The sequence below is a fragment of the Boleophthalmus pectinirostris genome, unplaced genomic scaffold (assembly GCF_026225935.1).
Source record: "Boleophthalmus pectinirostris isolate CB_2022bp ecotype Guang Dong unplaced genomic scaffold, ASM2622593v1 HiC_scaffold_17, whole genome shotgun sequence".
In the NCBI taxonomy this organism is placed as follows: Eukaryota; Metazoa; Chordata; class Actinopteri; order Gobiiformes; family Gobiidae; genus Boleophthalmus; species Boleophthalmus pectinirostris.
In genome coordinates, this window is record NW_026571115.1 from 38,904,131 (window position 1) to 38,921,149 (window position 17,019).

At 48.2% G+C, this 17,019-nt stretch overlaps 1 protein-coding gene across 1 annotated transcript in view; it reads right to left on the minus strand.

Moving 5' to 3' along the window:
* LOC129408682 (uncharacterized) overlaps positions 1-14,363 on the minus strand; it is a 29,935-nt gene extending 15,572 nt beyond the window's left edge. Inside the window, exons 1-3 of the mRNA XM_055152912.1 lie at positions 14,212-14,363; positions 11,644-11,779; positions 5,137-5,202 (exon numbers count right to left, since the gene is read on the minus strand). Of these exons, the coding sequence (XP_055008887.1) occupies positions 5,137-5,202; positions 11,644-11,779; positions 14,212-14,282 (273 nt within the window). The 5' untranslated portion in view covers positions 14,283-14,363. The remainder of the gene's footprint in view (positions 1-5,136; positions 5,203-11,643; positions 11,780-14,211) is intronic.
* Positions 14,364-17,019: the final 2,656 nt, after the last annotated feature.

Genomic DNA, 17,019 nt, shown 5'->3' on the forward strand with positions numbered 1-17,019 from the left:
TGCCGTAAAAACTGTAAATTATAGTCAGATTGGTTAAAATAATTTTCCATATTTTTTCCATATTTTCCATATTTTTGTGAGGAAAGAATTAATCTCCTGCCCCAATCCACCGCCTGGTCTCAAATAAAAGCCTGGTCTCAAATAAAAGCCTGGTCTCAAATAAAAGCCTGGTCTGTTAAGTGACTGAAACAAATAAACTCCTCGGTTATAATTTGGTATTTTATGGTACATGACAAACAACAAAATACAGAACACACAACATGACAGATTTAATGCCAGGAGGAGACAGACACAGAAAAAGAAAAAACCTTAAAGAGTGACACTGTTCCACTGTACAAAACTATTCACAGATCTACAACTTTCATTTGTTTACACTTTTACAAACAGTGGATAGGTAGCTTAATTAAAACAGGAAAAAACAAAGAGGTACAAGAGAATTTATATTTGTGAATATAAAATCTGCCAAATATAAGTTAATTGCAAATTTATTTATTTATTTATTTTTTTTTTTAGTGTAAATTCTTGTTTTGGTAATTGTGAATTTCCAGAAAAGATGACTCATTGTTTCGGGATATTCTTTACAAAAAGTGCAGTTAGGGTGAATAGGTTTAACATATTTTAGTTTAAATTTATTAGTTGGTTACTTTATTCTAAACTGCGACTGCGAGAATCACAGAAACTCTCACGCGACACAAACGATTTCACGCATGACCATAAATTTGGCTTTAGGCTGAATTCTTCTCACAAACTGAAAACACTCTGTTCCACATTGTGATGTCATGTGGTGATACAGGAAGTGCTCCACTGTGTTTTTAAACTCCATACCCCTTCACTAGAATCATCTGGATCATTTCAGTCCTGGAGTTGCCGATTTCTACTGACTTTAGGGGTGTATAAAAATATTGAAATATCGATATATCGCATGGTTTAATGTGATGATACAGTGTGGATATCGTGGGCTGCTGTATCGATCCATCACCAAGAGGATTTTTAGGCATATTTTACTAAATTATTTTGTGTAAGAACTCTGCTCCTTTCAAGTTTGTGTAAAATAGAACCTTTAATATGTTGATGACTTTAAACAAATGAAAAAAAACTCACTTGTCATGGATGGTTTCTGGAGCGACGCTGAAATTCAACTGCTCCTGAAAAACATGAAAAACATGAAAACACATTAATCCTGTGCGTCATCTCCTCCGTCCTGCACACTCAGACCATAAAAGGACAGTCTCCGCTGGAGTGGACATAATTTCTCCTTTTCAGAGATTCCAAAGTGTTCAGTGAAGCTCGTGCGGCCGTGTGAGTGCGAGTCCTTTTGTGTGTGGAGTTTGCATGTTCTTCCCGTGTCTCGTCTGCATTAGAAGGTTGTGGGTTCAGATCCAGCTGCAAACTCTGGAACAGTTTTAATCCTGATGCCGTTGAGCAGATCAGTTCTGTCATGTAGCTCTGACACTGAGGCACTTTACTAAATCTCACCAACTTGGAGCGCACTTTAAGAAACAGGAGCAGGTGGAGGATGTTTTTAAAGATTCTATTTGACATACGACCATCTAGAAAACTTTAAAAACATAATTCACAATCAGTACAGTCTAAAAAAATGAACTGCCATGGAGAATAACAAATTACTGGAACGGGAAATGGAAAACTTGCTCCTGGTATTAGGGATATAGTAATAATAATCATCTTTATTGTCATTGTTTATTTCTTGTCTTCTTTATTTGAATGTGGTTTGAGCCTTTTGTTGAGTTGCTTTTATACCTTTTTAGTTTTTAATAGTATTATTATTAATGTTATTTTTATTTCTGTTATTATTATCATTAATTCTTTCCTCGTGGATGTGTATTAAGTCTGAGTGTGTTTGGATGTGAAGTGTGAAGTCTGACGTCCTTGGGTTCGTCAATAATTAATACATTTCTATAAATATTTGACATACGATATTTTAAACTATTTATTTTTATTATTATTTGTGCTGCTGATGACCTGGACCTGATCTATTTTTAAAAAAATAACAAATAAATCCTGGTGGTGCTTGTTCTTGCTGTGTCCTGTGGCGGCTGTGTCCTGTGGGGGCTGTGTCCTGTGGGGCTGTGTCCTGTGCTGTGTCTGTGTCCTGTGGGGCTGTGTCCTGTGGGGGCTGTGTCCTGTGGGGGCTGTGTCCTGTGGGGGCTGTGTCCTGTGGCTGTGTCCTGTGTGGCCTGTGGGCTGGCCTGTGGGGCCTGTGGTGGCGGCTGTGTCCTGTGGGGGCTGTGTCCTGTGGCGGCTGTGTCCTGTGGGGGGTGTGTCTGTGGGGCTGTGTCCTGTGGGGCTGTGTGTGGGGCTGTGTCCTGTGGGGGCTGTGTCCTGTGGGGCTGTGTCCTGTGGGGGCTTGTGTCCTGTGGGGGCTGTGTCCTGTGGGGGCTGTGTCCTGTGGGGCTGTGTCCTGTGGGGCTGTGTCCTGTGGGGGCTGTGTCCTGTGGCGGGCTGTGTCCTGTGGGGCTGTGTCCTGTGGTGGGGGCTGTGTCCTGTGGGGCTGTGTCCTGTGGCGGCTGTGTCCTGTGGGGGCTGTGTCCTGTGGCTGTGTGGGGGCTGTGTCCTGTGGGGGCTGTGTCCTGTGGCTGTGGTGGCTGTGTGTCCTGTGGCGGCTGTGTGGGGGCTGTGGCCTGTGGGGGCGCTGTGGGGCTGTGTCCTGTGGGGGCTGTGTCCTGTGGGGGCTGTGTCTGGGGGCTGTGGGGCTGTGTCCTGTGGCGGCTGTGTCCTGTGGCGGCTGTGTCCTGTGGGTGGGGGTCTGCGGCGGCGTCGGAGCGTGACTGGATTAAGCCTCATTACGGGTCTGGACTGGGAGCTGTTTACGCTCAGACGGGAGCAGCTGGTGCAGGACGGACACACGGAAACTGTCCCTGCGTGTCCCGGTGTTTAACTTCTGAGAGGAGAAAAATCAGCACCGTTCAGCAACCGCAATTCAAAAAGCTGATTTTTATTTTTTTTTCCCATAATGCCAGTTTTACTAACGTAAGAGTTTAATCTAGTCTGGATCAAAAGATCAATTCCCAGTGATTAGAATTTACTGAATGTCTCTCCCACTCTTCACTAGGGATGTGCAAAAATACTGAAATATCGATATTTTACTAGATTATTTTGTGTAAGAGCTACAGTTGGGTTAACATTTCCACTGTTTTGAGTAAAATGAGTGTTTTTCATATTAACCAACACAAATTCAGTAGTTAATGTTGTAGTGAAGACCACACTGATAGACCATGAGACCAAGACCAGTCCAAGTCCACAGGATCCCGAAACTGAGGCAAGACCGGGACCACAGCCCATCGAGACCAAATCAAGATAATCTTTGTCATTTTCGACATTTATTTGCATTATAAAGCTATTCTGGCGCATTTATATCAATGTTTTTATAAATCGAGCTTCATTCTTTCCGATTATTGTTCATTTAGGCTTAAAATAATCCAAGCAAACTGCGTCTGTTTTTTTGGAGCCTCACCCACAGTTTGAGAAGCTCTTCTTTAACAGAACTTCCACTGGAACTGAACACAAAACTGAACAAAGTGAAGAAAGTGGGCTGGATTTTTAAACCTGTTTTCCTCATTTTCAACAGCAGCGGCCGTAATGAAATATGATCACACATGTCAAGTGTCAGACCTCGAGTCCAAGACAAGACCGAGTCCAAGTGCCTTAAAGACCGAGACGAGACCGAGTCCAAGCGCCTTAAAGACCGAGACGAGACCGAGTCCAAGCGCCTTAAAGACCGAGGCGAGACCGAGTCCAAGAGCTTTAAAGACCGAGGCGAGACCGAGTCCAAGCGCCTTAAAGACCGAGACGAGACCGAGACCGAGTCCAAGCGCCTTAAAGACCGAGACGAGACCGAGTCCAAGCGCCTTAAAGACCGAGACGAGACCGAGTCCAAGCGCCTTAAAGACCGAGACAAGACCGAGTCCAAGCGCCTTAAAGACCGAGACGAGACCGAGTCCAAGTGCCTTAAAGACCGAGACGAGACCGAGTCCAAGCGCCTTAAAGACCGAGACGAGACCGAGTCCAAGTGCCTTAAAGACCGAGACAAGACCGAGTCCAAGCGCCTTAAAGACCGAGACGAGACCGAGTCCAAGCGCCTTAAAGACCGAGACGAGACCGAGTCCAAGCGCCTTAAAGACCGAGACGAGACTGAGTCCAAGCGAATATCAAGACCTCACTTTCCCCCCATTAACCAATTTTCTGCGGGAAACACTTGACTTTCAGTGACACATCCAGGATTTAGGCTTTGTTATTCACTGAACCGTATCGAATTGACTTGAAATATCAAATCGTATTGGACTGAAAGTGCTCTGTGTAAAGTGTAACGTATCATGGTGTGTATCGTATCGGCTTCTTAATGATCCCCGTCTCTACTCTTCACCCCAGTTTCACTTAAAAATCTGTCCACACCAGCAAAACGTCTGAGAGGTCAAATTAAAGTTAATGAAGAGACTTTGTGCTCGTCTCCGGTTAAACCAGATCTGATCCGGGAGCGTACAGTTCTCAGTTTGTGTTTGTGTTTCCCGTTCGTTCAGTCTAATCATTACGATCGATGGATGTTTCCGGTCTGTTTGCTCCGTGGATCCAGCCGCACTAATTCCCCTGAGGATTAAACAGAATTCCCAGAGCAGTCGCTGGGAATGACGCCATGGAGCGAGTTTAAAAGAGAAATCCCAGAGTACGGATCAGAGTAAATCCTGTCTGCACAATTGTTCTGCTCCATCTGACCTCTGCTCCATCTGACCCTCCCCTCTGACCCTCCCCTCTGACCTTCTACTCTGACTCTGTTTCTCTAACCCTCTCCTCTGCTCCATTTAACCTTGTTCTCTGCTCCTCTGACCCTCTTCCTCTCCTCTGCTCCATCTGACCCTTTCCTCTGACCCTCATCTCCCCCTCTGCTCTCATTTTCTGCTCCATTTGACCTTCTGCTCCTCTCCTCTAACCCTCTCGTCCACCTGACCCTCTCCTCTTCTGACCCTCTCACCCTCTCCTCTTCTCCTCTCCTCACCTCCTCTGCTCTATCTGACCTTCTCCTCTGCTTTTCTCCTCTCCTCCTCCCCTCTGCTCTCTCCTCTTCTCGTCCAAACAGATCTCCAAACCTTTGACCTTGTGACCTTGTGGCGGTGTGAGCTGTACCTGACACGGAGCCTGTTTTCCCGGGGTCCTCTCGAGTCTGGACGGGACGCCGAGCTCCATCTGCGCCTTCAAAATAAAAGCACATGGTTCACGGACACGGCCCAGGTTCCTCTCTCTCTCTGTGCTGGTCACGTGGATTTGTTTGGTCATTTTTACACTTTGGGGTTAATCCTGCTGTAGGTGGTGAGGTGGTGTCGTGGTTTGAGGGAGTGTGAGGGTGTGTAGGAGGTGTGTGAGGGTGTGTGAGGGAGTGTGAGGGAGTGTGAGGGTGTGTGGGGAGGTATGTGAGGGAGTGTGTGGGAGTGTGAGGGTGTGTGAGGGAGTGTGAGGGTGTGTGAGGGAGTGTGAGGGTGTGTAGGAGGTGTGTGAGGGTGTGTTGAGGGTGTGTTGAGGAAGTGTGAGGGTGTGTGAGGGTGTGTGAGGGAGTGTGAGGGAGTGTGAGGGTGTGTGAGGGTGTGTGAGGGAGTGTGAGGGAGTGTGAGGGAGTGTGTGTGAGGGACTGTGAGGGAGTGTGTGTGAGGGACTGTGAGGGAGTGTGTGTGAGGGAGTGTGTGTGAGGGAGTGTGAGGGAGTGTGTGTGAGGGAGTGTGAGGGTGTGTGAGGGGTGTGTGAGGGTGTGTGAGGGACTGTGAGGGTGTGTGAGGGAGTGTGTGAGGGTGGTGTGAGGGTGTGTGAGGGAGTGTGAGGGAGTGTGAGGAGTGTGTGTGTGAGGGACTGTGAGGGTGTGTGAGGTGTGTGAGGGAGTGTGAGGGAGTGTGTGTGAGGGAGTGTGAGGGAGTGTGTGTGTGAGGGAGTGTGAGGGTGTGTGAGGGTGTGTGAGGGTGTGTGAGGGACTGTGTGAGGGAGTGTGTGTGAGGGAGTGTGAGGGAGTGTGAGGGAGTGTGAGGGTGTGAGGGTGTGTGTGAGGGAGTGTGAGGGAGTGTGTGTGAGGGAGTGTGAGGGAGTGTGAGGGTGTGTGAGGGTGTGTGAGGGAGTGTGAGGGAGTGTGAGGGAGTGTGTGTGAGGGACTGTGAGGGAGTGTGTGTGAGGGAGTGTGAGGGTGTGTGAGGGTGTGTGAGGGAGTGTGTGTGAGGGAGTGTGTGTGAGGAGTGTGTGTGAGGGAGTGTGAGGGAGAGTGTGAGGGGAGTGTGTGTGGAGGGTGTGAGGGAGTGTGTGAGGGTGTGTGAGGGAGTGTGTGAGGGAGTGTGAGGGAGTGTGTGTGTGAGGGAGTGTGAGGGAGTGTGAGGGAGTGTGAGGGAGTGTGAGGGAGTGTGTGTGAGGGAGTGTGTGAGGTGTGAGGGTGTGTGTGGGTGTGTGTGTGAGGGAGTGTGAGGGTGTGTGTGAGGAGTGTGTGTGAGGGTGTGTGAGGGAGTGTGTGAGGGAGTGTGTGTGAGGGAGTGGTGTGTGAGGGTGTGAGGGAGTGTGTGAGGGTGTGTGAGGAGTGTGTGTGAGGGTGTGGTGTGAGGGATGTGAGGGTGTGTGAGGGAGTGTGTGTGAGGGTGTGTGTGTGGAGGGTGTGTGAGGGAGTGTGTGTGAGGGAGTGTGTGTGAGGGTGTGTGAGGGAGTGTGAGGGAGGTGTGAGGTGTGTGTGTGAGGGTGTGTGTGAGGGAGTGTGTGTGAGGGAGTGTGTGAGGGTGTGAGGGATGTGTGAGGGTGTGTGAGTGTGTGTGTGAGGGAGTGTGTGTGAGGGAGTGTGTGTGAGGGTGTGAGGGTGTGTGAGGGTGTGTGAGGGTGTGTGAGGGTGTGTGAGGGTGTGAGGGTGTGAGGAGTGTGAGGGTGTGTGAGGGTGTGTGAGTGAGTGTGTGTGAGGGAGTGTGAGGGAGTGTGAGGGTGTGTGAGGGTGTGTGAGGGTGTGTGTGAGTGTGTGTGAGGAGTGTGTGTGAGTGAGGTGTGAGGGTGTGTGAGGGTGTGTGAGGGAGTGTGAGGGAGTGTGAGGGTGTGTGAGGGTGTGTGTGAGGGAGTGTGTGAGGGAGTGTGTGGGAGTGTGTGTGAGGAGGTGTGTGAGGGAGTGTGTGTGAGGGTGTGTGAGGGTGTGTGAGGGAGTGTGTGTGTGTGAGGGAAGTGTGAGGGAGTGTGTGTGTGAGGGAGTGTGAGGGAGTGTGTGTGTGTGAGGGTGTGTGAGGGTGTGTGAGGGAGTGTGTGTGAGGGTGTGTGAGGGTGTGTGTGTGAGGGAGTGTGAGGGAGTGTGTGTGAGGGAGTGTGTGTGAGGTGTGTGTGTGAGGGAGTGTGTGTGAGGGAGGTGAGGGAGTGTGAGGGAGGGAGTGTGTGTGAGGGTGTGTGAGGGTGTGTGAGGGTGTGTGAGGGTGTGAGTGTGTGAGAGTGTGTGTGAGGGAGTGTGAGGGTGTGTGAGGGTGTGTGTGAGGGAGTGTGTGAGGGAGTGTGTGTGAGGGTGTGTGAGGGAGGGAGTGTGTGTGAGGTGTGTGAGGGTGTGAGGGAGTGTGAGGGTGTGGTGAGGGTGTGTGAGGGTGTGTGTGGGTGTGTGTGGGAGTGTGTGTGAGGGTGTGTGTGTGTGAGGGTGTGTGAGGGAGTGTGTGTGAGGGTGTGTGAGGGAGTGTGTGAGGAGTGTGTGAGGGTGTGTGTGTGAGGGAGTGTGTGTGAGGGTGTGTGAGGGGTGTGAGGTGTGTGAGGGAGGGAGTGTGTGAGGGTGTGTGTGGGAGTGTGTGTGAGAGGGTGTGTGAGGGTGTGTGAGGGTGTGTGAGGGAGTGTGAGGAGGGAGTGTGTGTGAGGGTGTGTGAGGGAGTGTGAGGGAGTGTGAGGGTGTGTGTGTGAGGGTGTGTGAGGGTGTGTGAGGGAGTGTGAGGGTGTGTGAGGGTGTGTGAGGGTGTGTGAGGGTGTGTGTGAGGAAGTGTGTGTGTGAGGGGAGTGTGAGGGTGTGAGGAGTGGTGTGTGTGGGAGTGGTGTGGGAGTGTGTGTGAGGGTGTGTGAGAGGGTGTGTGTGAGGGTGTGTGAGGGAGTGTGTGTGTGGTGAGAGGGTGTGAGGGTGTGTGTGAGGGTGTGTGAGGGTGTGAGGGTGTGTGAGGGTGTGAGGGTGTGTGAGGGAGTGTGAGGGAGTGTGTGTGTGAGGGTGTGTGAGGGTGTGTGAGGGTGTGTGTGAGGGAGTGTGAGGGAGTGTGAGGGAGTGTGTGTGAGGTGTGTGAGGAGTGTGTGAGGGGTGAGGGAGTGTGTGAGGGTGTGAGGTGAGTGTGGTGTGTGAGGGAGTGTGAGGGAGTGTGTGTGAGGGAGTGTGAGGGAGTGTGTGTGAGGGTGTGTGAGGGTGAGTGTGAGGGAGTGTGGTGTGAGGGTGTGTGAGGGAGTGTGAGGGAGTGTGTGAGGGAGTGTGTGAGGGAGTGTGTGTGAGTGTGTGTGAGGGTGTGTGAGGGAGTGTGTGGGAGTGTGTGTGAGGGTGTGTGAGGGAGTGTGAGGGAGTGTGAGGGAGTGTGAGGGTGTGTGAGGGAGTGTGTGAGGGTGTTGAGGGAGTGGTGTGTGAGGGAGTGTGAGGGAGTGTGAGGGAGTGTGTGTGAGGGTGTGTGAGGGAGTGTGTGGGAGTGTGTGTGGGAGTGTGTGTGTGAGGGTGTGTGAGGGAGTGTGAGGGAGTGTGAGGGAGTGTGAGGAGTGTGAGGGAGTGTGTGTGTGTGAGGGTGTGTGAGGGTGTGTGAGGGAGTGTGTGAGGGAGTATGAGGGAGGTGTGTGAGGGTGTGTGAGGGAGTGTGTGTGAGGGTGTGTGAGGGAGTGTGTGAGGGTGTGTGAGGGAGGTGAGGGAGTGAGGGAGTGTGTGTGGGGAGGGAGGTGTGTGAGGGTGTGTGGGGAGTGTGTGAGTGTGTGTGAGGGAGGTGTGTGAGGGTGTGTGGGGAGGTGTGTGAGGGTGTGTGAGGGTGTGTGTGTGTGAGGGAGGTGTGTGAGGGTGTGTGAGGGAGTGTGTGTGAGGGAGTGTGTGTGTGGGGAGGTGTGTGAGGGTGTGTGAGGGAGGTGTGTGAGTGTGTGTGGGGAGGTGTGTGAGGGTGTGTGAGGGAGTGTGTGTGAGGGAGTGTGTGTGGGGAGGTGTGTGAGGGTGGTGTGAGGGAGTGTGTGTGAGGGAGTGTGTGTGAGGGTGTGTGAGGGTGTGTGAGGGAGTGTGAGGGAGTGTGAGGGAGTGTGAGGGAGTGTGTGTGAGGGTGTGTGAGGGAGTATGAGGGAGGTGTGTGAGGGTGAGGGAGTGTGTGAGGGAGGTGTGTGAGGGTGTGTGAGGGAGGTGTGTGAGGGTGTGTGAGGGAGGTGTGTGAGGGTGTGTGAGGGAGTGTGTGTGGGGAGTGTGTGGAGGTGTGTGAGGGTGTGTGAGGGAGGGAGTGTGTGTGAGGGTGTGTGTGTGGGGAGGTGTGTGTGGGGGTGTGTTGAGGGTGTGTGAGGGTGTGTGTGAGGGAGTGTGTAGGGTGAGGGAGTGTGTGTGGGAGGTGTGTGAGGGTGTGTGAGGGAGGGTGTGTGAGGGTGTGTGAGGGAGTGTGTGTGGGGAGGTGTGTGAGGGTGTGTGAGGGAGTGTGTGTGAGGGTGTGTGAGGGAGTGTGTGTGGGGAGGTGTGTGAGGGTGTGTGTGAGGGAGTGTGTGTGAGGGTGTGTGAGGGAGTGTGTGTGAGGGTGTGTGAGGGAGTGTGAGGGAGTGTGTGTGAGGGAGTGTGAGGGAGTGTGTGTGAGGGAGTGTGTGTGAGGTGTGTGTGTGAGGGAGTGTGTGAGGGAGTGTGTGTGAGGGAGTGTGAGGGAGTGTGAGGGAGGTGTGTGAGGGAGGTGTGTGAGGGAGGTGTGTGTGAGTGTGTGTGAGTGAGTGTGTGTGAGGGAGTGTGTGTGAGGGAGTGTGTGTGTGGGGTCAGAGTGTGTGAGGGAGAGTGTGTGTGAGGGTGTGTGAGGGTGTGTGAGGGAGTGTGTGTGAGGGGTGTGTGTGTGAGGGTGTGTGAGGGAGTGTGAGGGAGTGTGAGGGAGTGTGAGGAGTGTGTGTGAGGGTGTGTGTGTGTGAGGGTGTGTGAGGGAGTGTGTGAGGGAGTGTGTGTGAGGGTGTGTGAGGGTGTGAGGGAGTGTGTGAGGGTGTGAGGGTGTGTGAGGGTGTGTGAGGTGTGTGAGGTGTGTGAGGGAGTGTGAGGGTGTGTGAGGGAGTGTGTGAGGGAGTGTGAGGGAGTGTGTGTGAGGGGTGTGTGAGGAGTGTGTGAGGGTGTGTGAGGGAGTGTGTGTGAGGGAGTGTGTGAGGGGTCAGTGTGTGTGAGTGTGAGGGAGTGTGTGAGGGAGTGTGTGTGAGTGTGTGTGAGGGAGTGTGTGTGAGGGAGTGTGTGAGGGAGTGTGTGTGGGGTCAGAGTGTGTGAGGGAGTGTGTGTGTGTGTGAGTGTGTGTGAGGGTGTGTGTGTGAGGGAGTGTGTGTGGGGTCAGAGTGTGGTGTGTGTGTGGGGTGTGTGAGGGTGTGTGAGGGTGTGTGTGTGAGGGAGTGTGTGTGGGGTCAGAGTGTGTGAGGGAGTGTGTGTGTGGGGTCAGAGTGTGTGAGGGAGTGTGTGTGTGGGGTCAGAGTGTGTGTGTGAGGGAGTGTGTGTGGGGTCAGAGTGTGTGTGTGTGTGTGAGGGAGTGTGTGTGGGGTCAGAGTGTGTGTGTGAGGGAGTGTGTGTGGGGTCAGAGGTGTGGTGTGAGGGAGTGTGTGTGTGTGTGTGTGAGTGTGTGTGTGAGGAGGTGTGTGAGGGTGTGTGTGAGGGGAGGTGTGTGAGTGAGGGTGTGTGTGGGAGTGTGTGTGAGGGTGTGTGTGTGAGTGTGTGTGTGTGTGAGTGTGTGTGAGGGAGTGTGTGAGTGTGTGTGTGAGGGAGTGTGTGTGTGTGTGAGTGTGTGTGTGTGTGTGTGTGAGTGGTGTGTGAGGGAGTGTGTGTGGGGTCAGAGTGTGTGAGGGAGGTGTGTGTGTGGGGTCAGAGTGTGTGAGGGATGTGTGTGTGGGGGTCAGAGTGTGTGAGGGAGTGTGTGTGTGTGGGGTGTCAGAGTGTGTGAGGGAGTGTGTGTGGGGTCAGAGTGTGTGAGGGAGTGTGTGTGTGTGGGGTCAGAGTGTGTGAGGGAGTGTGTGTGTGTGGGGTCAGAGTGTGTGAGGGAGTGTGTGTGGGGTCAGAGTGTGTGAGGGAGTGTGTGTGTGTGGGGTCAGAGTGTGGTGAGGGAGTGTGTGTGTGGGGTCAGAGTGTGTGAGGGAGGTGTGTGTGTGGTGGTCAGAGTGTGTGAGGGAGTGTGTGTGGGGTCAGAGTGTGTGAGGGAGTGTGTGTGTGTGGGGTCAGAGTGTGTGAGGGAGTGTGTGTGTGTGGGGTCAGAGTGTGTGAGGGAGTGTGTGTGTGTGGGGTCGAGTGTGTGAGTGTGAGTGTGTGTGTGTGGGGTCAGAGTGTGTGAGGGAGTGTGTGTGGGGTCAGAGTGTGTGTGTGAGTGTGTGTGTGTGGGGTCAGAGTGTGTGAGGGAGTGTGTGTCAGTGTGTGAGTGTGTGTGGTGTGTCAGAGTGTGTGAGGAGTGTGTGTGTGTGAGTGTGTGTGGGGTCAGAGTGTGTGAGGGAGTGTGTGTGGGGTCAGAGTGCCGGTACCGTGGGGGGAGAGGGTCTGGGTTTCCGGGTCGGGGAGGCGGTGGGTTTTCCGTACGGTTTTTGAGCGTCTCTTCGCTCCGTCACGTGGTTTTTCCTGGGGCTCCTCCTGCTGCCGGAGACGCCACAGCGGACGAAGCTGCACACACACACACACAGACACACACACACACACACACACACACACACACACAGAGACACACACACACACACACACACACAGACACACACACACACACACACACACACACACACAGAGACACACACACACACACACACACACACAGAGACACACACACACACACACAGACACACACACACACACACACACACACAGAGACACACACACACACAGAGACACACAAACACACAAACACACACGGTCACTCTCGCATGACAAAAACCAATAATAATAATAATAATAATAATAATAATAATAATGATGATGATTTCCCTCGTGGGTGAGTTATGTTTGTTAAGTCTGAGACGAGACGAGGCACAAGACTGAGCCCACGAGAACAACACCAGATCTGATTCAATTAACAAAAGTGCCGTTCAGCTCAAAATTTGGTTGTTTTTAATTTACTGTTTTTAACGACAGAAGTGTTCATGTTGTTCATGTTCATGTCAGTGGGACATTAAGGCATTAATTACGATTGATTAATTGAACCGTGTTTAATACATTATTTTCTTTTAAACTCTTTTTCAGTCACAGAATTTCAAAACTTTTCCATGACTTTACGACACCTACATGTGTAGAACTGATCAGACTTTTAGGTCTAAATCTGAAACGTGAACTCTTTCCACTCACCTTATGTTTGGGATTATAGTTTTTGAACTTTCTAAATCCTGTCAGTGCGTTTATTGTCGTTTCTTTTAAAATATAAGGTGCAGAAGTTCACAGATAATCAGGACTGAACAGAACACTGGAGAAAAAGATACTACAATTCCATGACTTTTGCAGGTCTGGAAAATGACATTTTCAATGTCCACGACTTTTCCAGGATTTACATGACTGCAGGAACCCTGATATATAAAAATATTAATGTATTTTAATCGCAGTCTGACAAACAAAGTGTGACAATTCTCCCGACACACACAGTTCTGACAACGACAGTGGAGCAGGAGAGTCTGGTTCTGCAGGACAAGACATTTATATAAAAAAAATAACCTGATGGAAAAACTGACAAAGGCGTCGTTCATCTCAAACTGTGCAAAAAAAAGAGTTTCACGTCACAGAAGCTCCTCATGAAAAACTTTAAATGTAAAACATGTGACAGAACAAAACGTGTGGAGCCGTCACATGTTCTGGTGCAGTTCTGCTCCGAGCACAAACGAGAAAAAACAAACTCCAACACAAGACGAACTACAGGAACAAAATGAGTAAATGAGCTAAATATTGTTCAATTAATTGAGATTAATTAAGCCTGTAATTAATTAGATTATTTTTTAATCAAGTCCCACTCCTAATAAAAACATTTGGATTGAACAAAAATGTAAATGGGGAAATCTGGTCTCCAGTCACCAGCCCAACAGAGCTTTAGCTTTAGGTGCAACTGTAATCCTCTTTATTCCTGCTTTAAACTTGATTTTAAGTTTATTCCTGCGTTCGACCTGAAGTGATGAAGCTGTAAAGTCTTTTTCATGGACAAAACACATTTTTCCTCCAACAAAACAAAAGCACAAACAGATCTCAGACCTTCTGTATCAAGCTGTGATTTTATATTTTATTTACTTATCTTTTTTTTTATTTTGACTTGTACATTTGCATTTATATAATTATGTCTTATTTCATGTGTCTCTTGCTCTTTATTTTTACTACTTATTTAAAATGTATTGGTAAATGGTCACATTTTTCTAAAGCGCTTTTCCACCTTCAAGGCCAAAGCACTTTAAGAGAAGGAACCACTCACACACACACACACGCACTCGCACACACACTCGCACACACTCGCTCACACTCGCTCACACACTCTCACACACACTCTCGCACGCACTCGCACGCACTCGCACGCACTCGCACGCACTCGCACGCACACGCACTCGCACGCACTCGCACACACACGCACTCACACACTCTCACACACTCTCACACACTCTCACACACTCTCACACACTCTCACACACTCTCACACACTCACACACACTCACACACACTCACACACACTCTCACACACTCACACCAGTGCACACAGACACTGGGGTCTGTTAAGTGTCTTGCCCAAGGACACATCGACAGCATTCATCTGTGGGAGCTGGACTCACACTGTGGGTCAGTGGATCTGACGCTCAACCAAAGATGTTTTTTATGTCAAGAGCGGGATTTGAACCGCCAACCTTCAGATCAGTGGGCGAACGCTCGAGCGACTGAGCTGCTGCCGTCCTTTTTATATCGTTTTACTCTTTGTTATAATATTTTACTGTGACGTGTGACTCCTGAGTCCAGATCATTTCTCTGAGTACGACTCTGTAACCGCCTAAAATTGTGTTGTGCGTTTTTTTTTAAATCTAATAAAACTGTTTTTCAGAGGCTTGTGTGGGTCGGTGTCGTCGTTGGTTGCCGTGGGTTACCTGGGCGCCACAGCCGGGAGCGAGTCCATCAAACCGGTCTGGGGGCGGGGCTCGGCGGGGAGGGTCAGCATCCCTGAGCTGAGAGCGGGACTAAACAACAGACCAGAGACAAAACAAGAGAAGAAAAGATGAGAACAACACAAACAGAAGAAAATAGGAGTAAAAATGAGCCCGCCAAAATATATAACACAAACAAAAATACAGGAAGTAAGAGACCGCCACGATAAAAGTGAAAACACTAGAATCAGACACAAACACAGAAACAGAGCATTATAAACCAGAGCATAAGAAAAGAGAGATTTATATGATAAAAAAAAAAAAATATATATATATATATATATATATATATATAAAATTCAGCATTTGTAAATGTTTTGATTTGAGATAAACTGACACAGAGCTGCACAATTGTGGAAACAAATCATGATCACGATTATGTTGGTCAATATTGAATCACGATTATTCAAACGATACACGATGCTTTTACTCAGCATTTCTCTCTCAAGGGACAAAAGTTTTGCTGCAATATTTATGTTCACAGCTTTGGTTTTTTAGTAATATTTGTTAAAATTGTGACATTTTAAGTGATTTTAAATGAATACAGCGAATGTTTCCTTCACAACGCCTCAAACCCACATAAACTCACACTGGGATGTTTTTACTGTCACTTTCTGCAAAAATGTCTTGAATTTTTTGAAAAATTGTAAACAAAAACATTCTGAATTCCAGAATGGGGGTGGCTGGAGGCAAAAGTGAAGTGGGATTCATGTCAGAATATCACAAAATATTAAAAATTAAGGACAATCTGGAAAATGAAAAGTGCTCAGACACGTGAGAAAGATCAGAGTCTGGTTTAAAAACACTTACAAATGTGTTTTACAGGATTTGTTGATTTACAAAGGAGGTTATGATAAACGTTTAGTATTTTAACAAAGATAAAATCCACATTTTGAAGTTTTACTGGACAAACTGTGACAGAAATGTTGAGCCCATAACAGTTTTTCACTTCATCTTAGAGTCGCTCGATTAGGGAAAATAATCATGATCATGATTATTTTGGTCAATATTGATGAATATTAAATATTATGATTATTTTTTAGTTACACGATGCATTTATTATTATTTTTTCTCTCTCTCAAAAAAAAAAACTAAAACTTTGTTATTGCTAATTAAGCAAAACTTTCAAATTGAAAATAAATATATCGGGACATATCTGAACCTTAGATCAGTTTTATGATATATAAAACATAAAATGAATAAAATAAACTTTGAACATGAAATAAGGCAGAAAAACATAAATATATACACACAATAAACTCTATATCCAGCTCTTCTATAAACTTTAAACTTTCATTTCAACTCAACTATTTGAGTTTGGAGATCATTTGAGACACTAATGGAAATCGGGATCAAAATTGAATTAATGGCACAGACTTCGAGAAACATTTGTCATCAGGTCTCAGTCTTAAATCTCACATTAGTTCAGATGTTTCTTTAGTTTGGTTCGACCTGCTGCAAAAACAATCCACAGAAACATTTATTTGAACACTTCAGTGTAAAAGAGAAAACTGCACAAAAACACGCCTGCGGCTCTCAGGTCCAGTCTGAGGTAAAACGAGGCTCTGGAAGTTTGTGGTGAATTTAAATTTTATCACATCGTTCCAAAAAGCAGAGTTCACGGGCCGTCGGTCGCTCTGAGTCTGGAATCTAAACAAAAGCTTCAGCATCAGTCATGAAAAAAAACACTAAAAACATCTCGTACAACAGTTTCCCAGATATAAATATTCTTTAAAAAAAACAAGCTGGACAAAAATCTCCTTAAAAGTGAATTCACTGTGTCACTTTTTGTTTGGGCGTCCGTCACCTGCGCGTTTCTCTGCCCTGGAATGTTCCACAGTGTGACTTTAAACAGATCCGCCTCACAGTTGTTCAGTCACGGGTGGATTTGAGGCTCAAAAACACCAAGAAAAACAGGTATTTCTGAGGCAACACACCTTTAAAAAGAGATAATTGATGTAAACTTACAAGTTAGAGTTTGAATCATCACAAAAATAGTGACAGGAGGAGCAGTCGGAGAGACGCTGGTGCAAAAATAATCACTATATCCACTTATTTATCGTTACATGAGAGATGGAGGAGATATTTGGGCTCCGTGTTTATTTCTTTGCATTCGTGGAGAGACTTGTGTTATTTTAGTTGTTGTAAAAAAGGATTTAAGCTGTAAAAGGTTAAAAAAGTGTCTGCTTCTGCTTGACTCTGCGCTCTGTCCATTTAAAACGTGTTTACTGGGATTCTCCTGGGGTTTTATTAACATAATGTTGGTGTAAAAACAGTGGAAGCACCGAGATTACGAGAAAAACATGGCTGTAAATTTAAGCATTTCTCAAAACATTATAAAATCAAACCAAATATATTCACCAAACCACGACGTAACAGCTGTAACCGTCACAAGTCTGGGTTTTGGAGAGAATTTAACTCAAAATTCAAGACATTTTCGCAGAAAGTGACGGTAAAAACTAGAGCCCGACAGATATATCGGGTTTCAGAAATCTGCGTGTGCAAAGGAGAGAAAAAACCTGCAGGTTTGTCTGGAGTTCAGCATAAAATAAATAAACCAGGACTAATGTTGGGCTCCAGAGACAGAGAGAGACAGAGACCTAGTCCAGACACTCAGTCCTGGTTTAGTCCTGGTTCAGTCCTGTTTTACACATGGGTTAGATCTGGTTTAGTCCTGATTCAGTCCTGGTTTAGACCTGGTTTAGTCCTGGTTTAGACCTGATTCAGTCCTGGCTCAGTCCTGGTTTAGTC